The sequence below is a fragment of the Dicentrarchus labrax genome, unplaced genomic scaffold, assembly GCF_905237075.1.
Source record: "Dicentrarchus labrax unplaced genomic scaffold, dlabrax2021, whole genome shotgun sequence".
Lineage (NCBI taxonomy): Eukaryota > Metazoa > Chordata > Actinopteri > Moronidae > Dicentrarchus > Dicentrarchus labrax.
In genome coordinates, this window is record NW_026136715.1 from 6,582,038 (window position 1) to 6,590,876 (window position 8,839).

Consider the following 8,839-nt stretch of genomic DNA (forward strand, 5'->3'; position numbering starts at 1 on the left):
AGTGATGATGTGTCTTAAGTGGATGGCGTAGCCATTACCTCATTCTAGACCCATTTGACCCGACAAGCATCACAGGCATTGATGTGGGTAAAGGAGGCATGGGACCATTGAGACCAGACAGTGTCTAGGGGGCTCCAAAACAGGAAGAGCACACCCTTTCCTGACCCAGATCTTCCAGTAGTGCATGAACGTTTACATTTTGGCTAAACTCAGCATCCTTCCCCCAAGGGTAACTACTCAGCAGGGTCCAGAGGAAGATGGGGAGCCAGCATGACTCAAAAAGCAGTTAAACCGTGCAATATTACAGGGCCTTGTGATCCATGATAATTAATCCCACTGAACCTATCTATTACCTCATGACGAAACGCAGAAAGTTATGGGATGGCGTATGGAAAAAATCTAACAGAAGTGGGCCAGGGTGTGTTGGTGGTCAGCACAAAGCTTTAAAATCATTTCAGCATCTATGGTTTTGAAAACACACAACTGTAGGAGAGCAGAAGTTATGAGTTTAATATCTCACCCTTACTGTGGTCTTAATACCTCAAAAGAGATACAGTACAATGCCAATTCCAAATGTGGAGCAGAAACTCCTGGTTTGTGTTGGAAGAGAGAAAAAGAAACAAACCAGTCCAACTTGGAGAGCAGAGAAACAGTTTCTGACCGCATATGCAGACGCAGGAATATCCCAGTAGAGCAGCAGGGCTCCACCTGTACAGTAATCTAAATCACAGAGAGGCTTCCTGGTCCGGGATTCTCACGATGAGACAGCTGAGGATCTCCCTCTCTCTGACGCATATGCAAGCAGTCAGTAAATATTTAACACTAGCAGAACACACTCTGTTAATCTGTTCTGAAGTGCAGTGCAACCACCTGCGAGCAGACACAACAAAAGATTAACTGTAAGAATGATTACCTGTGTTGAAAAATAAGGCTGTAAAAGTTTCGGAACAGACAGAGCAGAACAGAGATCCGCTGATGTTTCTATGGCAGGAACCTTCCAGGAATAATCTGAGTGTAAGCACATGTATGCAGTACACAGCACCACTGGGGGAAAATGTACATAGTAACGAGGCCAAGGAAATTGGAAGTCTCAGCATCTTTTGTTGAATCAGATCTGAATTGAATCCAGCCATATTTGGCCATGGCGGGTTTTCAAAGGCAAAAAATACAGGAAATAACAAAACAAGCAGATCACGCTTTAATCAGCAAGTTGGCAGTTGAAGCGAGTTTTCACTACCTTACACAGATATATGCAGATGTGCAGACACACACACACACACAAACACAGTTTGATAGCAATCTGAAAGTGCTGTAAATTAGAAAGAATTAGCATTTAATGAGTCTTTATCTGGAGAAGATCAGTCTAGTTCTAAACTGGCATCTCCCCCACCCTACACCTTATCTGCAAGCTGTGAGCTGAAAAGGTAGAGCTTTTGTATCATTAGCATTTAATGAAGCTCTAACTGCAGTCGGCTGAGTGCTGCATTACAAATTCCTTTGTAAAACTAGGTGGAGTGTATGACTGGCTCTTGGGATGGGTATGCAAATATAAGTAATTGGTCGGGAGCCAGCAATCCTCAGCTGTTCAGTTGAAGGACAGACTCATCGGGTTGCGTCCAAGCCACTGTGGCTAAAGTGGGTCTAGACAAAGAACTGTTCGCAGAGGGATTAAAAGCAGCACCATCACAGTTTTGATAGGGATCACAGCAGGCATGGCTCAGGATACATCTGAAAAGCCATGACCAGTCTTTAGTGATGGTCACTGAAATGTTTTGGCTACCGGAGAATTAAACCAATCTTCACTTGCTCATTTGTCAGTTTCATGTTGCTATGGACAAATAGCAAATCCATTTCACAAGAGACAGACTTGAGCAATGTCCTAGTGGGGGAGTAAGCAGATGAAAAGCATTAGCGGCTTCGCCATGTCTAGCATAGTCAACCCCACCAGCTGCCACACAGCAGCCACTAATGACCTCCACCACCCAGCTGACAATTACGCATTAATTAAACTACTCTAAGTGATTTGGGCTGCAAGTGAGGAATGCGTAAACAACGGCTTCACTGTAAGCGAGAACTGGGTTTGTCTCATTTGAAGCTCAAGCAATCAGAGGACGTCCTACAAAAAATCTCTCGCCACACCATAATTGCCAGACTGTGACCACTATTTTATGTGGGGTTGAGAAATTAGGGGTGATGCAGAGTGCTGGAACTTGCTGATGTGACACTATTCTGCATAGCCATTGCTAATAAGGTCTATGATGAGGTTACAGAAGGAGGTTGTCACAGGGCAAATTCCCCTGTTACCCCCCCACCCCTTTAGCCCAAACATTTTCCCTCCATTCCACATTTAATTGTCTTCCACCCAGCTGCAGAGCTGATGTCACTTGAACACCATTATGACCGCTTTAAGATAGAAGAAGGAGAGAAAAAAAAAACACAATCACATTTGTTAAGCTTGCCAGTGCCGGCTGCAGTCACCATCTGCAGTCATAAACACGGCTCAACGAACGCTATGGCACAGACGCAAAGGGAACGGGTGGGGTGGGAGGACTGGCCTTCAAACTCAGCAACACCTAAGTAAAAAATGTACAGTGACCCATTGAGTTTACACCAGGCTATCAACACATGCTTAAACACTGGAGTGGTTCCATATCAGTAAAAGAACTTCAGGCAGTGACCTGATTTGAGCCAGAGGCAGCACTTGACCTTCACTGCTCTCGCTCCCGCAGTGCAGGAATGGAGCATGCTAAAATACAACAAAAATCTTTACCCCTTCGACTCTGGAGAATCACTTTACCCACATAATTAAACAGATCAATGAGAGTGGAAATATGGAGCTTGACAGTCAGTTCACATGTTCAGTGAATTAATAAATTATTGTATGATGTCATCCTATAGCAATAACTCTATTTTCAAAGCATACGTGGGTGAGAGAGTGAGATCAGCTTAATGACAGAAAAGGAAAGCAGAAGTTGTGTGTGATGACTTATTCTAGACCACATGGAGCCATAAGAATAGTGTTGCGTCCTCTCAGAGCCAAGGCCAGACAGAAGCTGTTTGAGTCCTTCCGTCTGCCATATGGACGATCGTCTACTCACACACCACATACACACATGTTCTCAGAGCTGCTGTCCAGGAGCCTGAAGATGATGAGAGTAGCAGTTCCTGCTGAGATGGCGTGTGCTGACTACAGAGAGTCTACTGTGCTGTGCAGAAGCCACATTTTTTGTTAAAGGTCAGATGGTCTGTAGTCGGAGAACCAGATAAAAGATCAGGATGTTGCTCTACAGCCCTGCAGCAAGTAAAGTCTTTCATAACAATGAAATAGACATTTCCATATCCTAGGATGAGCTTGAAAAGGAGCAATTGAGATCTGAAACCGCACCAACCAGCGTTGATCAGATAAACAGTCCAGTCTGTCGAGGATCTGAGCCCACTATCACCACAAAACCATTTCCTTGGTATCCTCAAAAGGATAATAGTGTTGGGCAACAGGTGGTCTGCAAATTACAAGTGCTGTTAGCCAAGGCAGCCCAACAATGTTGTTTATTGTCACACAGGAGAAACGTGTGGACATCCAAAGGCAATTTGAATTCATAGTTTAGACTTGATGATTTTACGCTGCTCTGCAGCTGGATAGGAGTTACTAGCCTGGTAACTGCATCAGCAAGTCGACACCAAGCTGATTTAGCAATTGTTGTTTTTAATTCCGACCTTTCAGCAAGCAGCAATCATTCTGTGACTGTATTATACCATCCTTATGGTGCTTTTACACTTAATGTGTGTAAACCAGCAGCTGTTAAAATGACCAACCATGGAAAACAGCATTTCACAAGTGGCAAGTGAGAAATTTGACACATCCTGCTACTTATAAAAACATAAAAATCAGCGTACTCAAGCTTATGCATGTTCTCATAGCAAACTGTTGCCCACCCCCAAATATAACACTCCCTCCCCTTTCACAGTCCAACTGCCCTAAAATGTTCCTGCAGGGAGTTTAACTGTTGGTGGTTCACACCTCTCCACAATGCCCACGTCAGGGGGTCCAGTCCTCTCACCTCAGGATAGAGAGGCTGTTGTATGAAACGTGGTGATGGGGGGGTGGGGGGGGTGAAGCAGCTGTTGAAACACTTTGTCTGTGCACCCCCAACCCGAGCAGCACCCACACATATGCATACATACAAATGCACACACACATCCAGAGACAGTAATGGCCAGAGGTTACATCTCATTTCCATCTCAAATATGAGTTCTTATGCTAATTTGAATTTCAGCCAGCAGAAATTCATAGCACACGAGTGGATGATGGCGTCATTCGCTTTTTGCTAAATAAAGAATAGCTTTTATCAAGTTAGCAAGATGTGAGTCATTTAGTGCCCTGGGGTTAAAACAAACCAGACCTGCTGGCAGTGAGAGATTAGATCCAGCAAAGTATGAGTCAGGACGACCCTGACCAATGGCTAACTCCATTCGAAGGAGACATGACGTCCTCGGGGCATTCCCGACCCAATACAGCAGACGTGACAGCAGGGTCCACGGGTCCTTTAAACCTATCGTCACCATCCACACCGACATCTTTTTCCAGTGAAACACACAGGCTCATTATTTAAAGCCCCTTTTACCAACAGACCAGTTAAAGCTAGACAGGCACTTTATGTTTGAGACAGACTGCGGAGTAGACATGCTAAGTATATCCCAACTGACCTTTACAGCAATAGACACTAATGTTCCCAGCCTCCTGGCCTGATTATCATAGGTGCATACAAACTTTGACAATAGAAAATTAAAGCAGCTATTCAGAAGGCCAATAAATTAAGAAAGAAATGAGTCATAGGGAAAACTCCTCCAATGGAAAACAGTAAACATTTTCTGCCGTCGGACAAAGGGCCCCATTGTCTGCACTCAACGACAAGAACCTGGATGAAGAAAAACCTGGCAGCCCAAATATACAAGCTGTACTCCTACAGCTCAAACACTTACTGGTTTGATTTAGAAACAAGTCCATAGAAAAGGACACCAATGAAAACAATAACAGAAATAAGACTGATCCTATATGGAGAGGGACCTCGGTGTAGACAGAGAAAACATTGCTTCTTTAGTGGCCAAAAGAGACCCCGGTCCAATGTCAATATTAGTTCAACTCTAACCCCGGTTGAGAAGGTAAACTGCAGGAGAGTGACTTACATGGACCGGCTGACCTCAGCTGTGTGCTCGTCATGGTCAAACCATCCATGAGCTAATGCACATCACCGACAGGTCACTGAAACACATGCATGGACTGGAACATATTACTATCTCCATCAGAGGCTCCTCCATCATTGAACATAGCTTTTTAATGACATTATAATCCCACTTGGTGCTGTTGGAAAAAGCCCAAAAAGGTGTTCAAAATTAATGTTTCTTTAAACTTCCAACATCAATTCACTTGAGGACAGGCACCAGGAGCTGTCTCGTACTTTCATACACTCCAGGACAGGTCTGTTATTATTTACAGCCCCTGACCTTTGACTTCTTCTATCTCAGTATGATCCACTCCCTTATCCCTGCCAGGCACCAGAGAAAGTAAGAGTGTTTGAGGAGAGAGTGAGCTCTTAGACGTCCAACCCATCATGTAAAGGGAGTGGCGTGGGTGGGGATTGGCAACCAAGTGAAGAGTCCATCTTCACCCAACATGAAATAACATACACACACATATCCTTTTGGCCTTCCTGTGTGTATCTGACAAGAGCAGTCACACACAGTTCAGACTCTATCCTCAGGCATTCTTCCATGGTGGGCTGTCAGCCAGTGTCCAAACTTAATTTTATTACACCAGGCCGAAGGGCATGACAGCCCCGCATAATATAAGCTCGTTGTCAAGGATGAGCGTCAAAGTAGGAGAAAGTAAGCCTTTGTGTTTATAGGCCTGACAGGGGCAATTATGGAGAATGGGAGAACTAACTTCCTCCCTTGTCTCTGCAACTATAGTACTATAGTATATCTGCCATCAGTCTAATTTCCACTAGTGCACCGCTGTAGTCTAACCAGTGGAGGAGTTCTTCAAAAGCAGCAACAATCTGACTCATAAAGTTGGAGCCAGGCTAACAGCAGCTCATCCTGACAAGAAGAAACTCCCTGTGCAACCCTCAACTGACCTCACCCTGGGATTCCAGCTCCCCCTCTCCTAATGTCTCCAAAGTGTGGGCGATGAAGATGTGACGTCAAAAAAGAGATAACAGAAACTTGTTCCATGACTCTACAGATGTTTTGATGTGTCGACTTCTAAGAAACTGTGAATGAAAAGTGCCAGATACATGTGGTGTGTCGATAAAGCAGTGACTCATGGTCTTAAATCTGCTCTCTTGAACTGTGTTTTGTTTGACATTTGACTTTTGAATACATATCATCCACAGGAAAATTACAGGGCACTGTCTTGTAGGAAGCTACACTTAAACGTTATTCCTGCCCTGCACATACAACCCATTGTCTCATCTTCTCCTCCATAAGCATGGCGTCTCTCAACTGTAGAAAAGTTCAGATTAAGTCATCAGTAAGACGACGTCCACTCTGTCTCACACTTAATGAGACGAGGAGAGAGGCTAGACAGTGGGGGGAAGGTCTAGAGGATGGATGAATTAAAAAGCCCTGCAGAATGACATCAGCATAGGAGGAAGCAGGGAGGGGGATGTTGGGTCCATGCTTCACATCCTAAATCATACCGCTCTCCTGAAGCCCTTGCTTCCCAGGCAGAGAAATGAAGACCAATAGCAGCAGGCTTTTAAAGAGACGGCGAAGGCCAGGGAAAGAGGGGGGAAATCTCCCCATGTCTGAGTGTCTGCCGTCCAGGGAAGTGGGGAGGAGAAACACGGAAACTAGAGCTGTTGCTGGCGGCCCACTCGGCACAAAGCCCTTTCTGAAATCCCAGCATGCTGGCTGGTTGAACAGTGGGCCGAGACAACGCTGGTGCTCAGCAGACACAGACTCAGCCAGGAAGTCTGAGTGAAACCTTGACTGCGGCTGCATAACCTTTTGTTAATGATTATTACGATTACAGGGTTGGGTCCAAGGCTCACCAAAATGTACAGAATGGGTAGAAACCCAAATGCAGGTCTGTCAGCAGCTAAATTAACCCATGCATTGCGTTTTGCTCCATCCCAGTTGATATAAGGGCTACATGCTCCTAAGACAGTCAGGATGTACCACACTATTATTTTCTCCTCATACTAGTGGGGAATTAGACCTGACCACAGGAATGTATGCATGAGTTTAAGACCCTCAAAATGACTGATGCCAAAATCTCTTAAGGAAGAATGCTGAGACAATCACAGTGTGCTGGGTGTCACAGGGATCACATCCCCACTGAGCCAGGAAGCATCTCAATAAGCATCAGCATTTCAGGCCAGTAAGATGTGATTGCTAAAGGTTACAGCTAACAGGCTTTTTGTAGCGTTTAAAGGCGAGAGCAGATTAAAAGGTCAGAATTAAATGTCATTTTGAGGGCAATAAGATTAGGGTGACTCCAAAAGGATTTGGTCTTTGTTTGGCAAAGACCAAAACCTTTTGGAGTCACCCTAGTCATTCTTTTTTTATAATGAAATAGCCACTCTTTTAGATTAGCATTATCTTGGATTTAATCCAGGATTAATTTCCAACAGTCCAGTTTCCTAAATATATTCAATAACAGTGAGTTGTGTGCACACTGAGGGCGTGTGCGCTGTGCGTAAAGCATGCGCCCAGAGATCACAGTATATACACAAAACCCAGATCTAATGTCAGAGCCAAAACAACATCCAACAAATGAATTGCGTATTTCCTATTGGAGACTTGCCCTGTAACTTCAACATGGGAGCTGTAAATGTTCTGAAGTTTGGCAAAAACCTGCGATATAGATATAGTCCGATGGAAAGTTTGCACGCAACATATTTGTGTACATCTGGGTATTGTGAAGTACCCACAAAAAATTATAAACAAATGTTTCCGACTCTGTACCGGATCTTGTAGCTGAAACGCACCATATTCTATTTTGACTATAAAACAATAAGAAAAAAAAAGATTATTTCTGTCAAAAAAAAAAAACTCACCTGGAAGAATCAGCCAAATAAAAGTCAACAGCGTATCCGAAGTAGCTTCCTTTCGGTCCGCTGTACACAGCTGGGTTCTCCACGTCCAAGTTGAACGCCTCGCAGATAGGCTGAGAAAAAGTGAGTAATAGCCCGATGATACAAAGGAGTGAGCGTGCGAGAAGCGCTACCATCCCCGGCGTCTTTACGCGAAATCGTTCCAAGCCCATTTTTTGGAATAAATTAATCCACTAAAGTTAGTCTTAAACAGCAAAACTGTCCCAGTTTTGGCGCTTTCAAGTCCGTAGATCAAGCCTGAAAACAGCGGTGGAATATGGCTAAAACTGCATCCCTATAACTCTAACCGGCCAGTATCTCATTAATGCTCCGTCAGCTCCTCTCAGCGTCCTCACTCCTCTCTCTGCCTCTCTCCGGGCCCACGCCTTCTCTGCTCACCTACTCATGATACATGAAGCAGGGAGTTCCCACACCCGTGACAAAGTTTGGAAGAGGAGGAGCCTGTGATTCCCTTAAAAATCTTGAAGGGGGGCTTCTCATCCACTATCTTTGAGTATATGTTTACCAATGCGGTATAGATGTGGCCACTTGGGCTTTTGACTTCAGAGGCTTTCTTATCAGTCACACCAAGATTATTGGCCAAAAGAACAATGGGTCAAAAATCCTCCTTTCGATTATCCTTATTCCTTATCTCACAGTTATCTTGAGCTTTTGAGACTGAAGTTACCGTCAGCACTAGGTGATAGGAAGGTCAATGAAACTTCTGATTTCCAACCAATGTA

At 44.4% G+C, this 8,839-nt stretch overlaps 1 protein-coding gene across 1 annotated transcript in view; it reads right to left on the bottom strand.

The window, feature by feature from the left end:
- Positions 1 to 8,484, bottom strand: part of itga5 (integrin, alpha 5 (fibronectin receptor, alpha polypeptide)) — a 33,979-nt gene extending 25,495 nt beyond the window's left edge. The window contains exon 1 of the mRNA XM_051424680.1: positions 8,061 to 8,484. Coding sequence (XP_051280640.1) covers positions 8,061 to 8,269 — 209 coding nt within the window. The 5' untranslated portion in view covers positions 8,270 to 8,484. The remainder of the gene's footprint in view (positions 1 to 8,060) is intronic.
- Between the last annotated feature and the right edge of the window lie 355 nt (positions 8,485 to 8,839).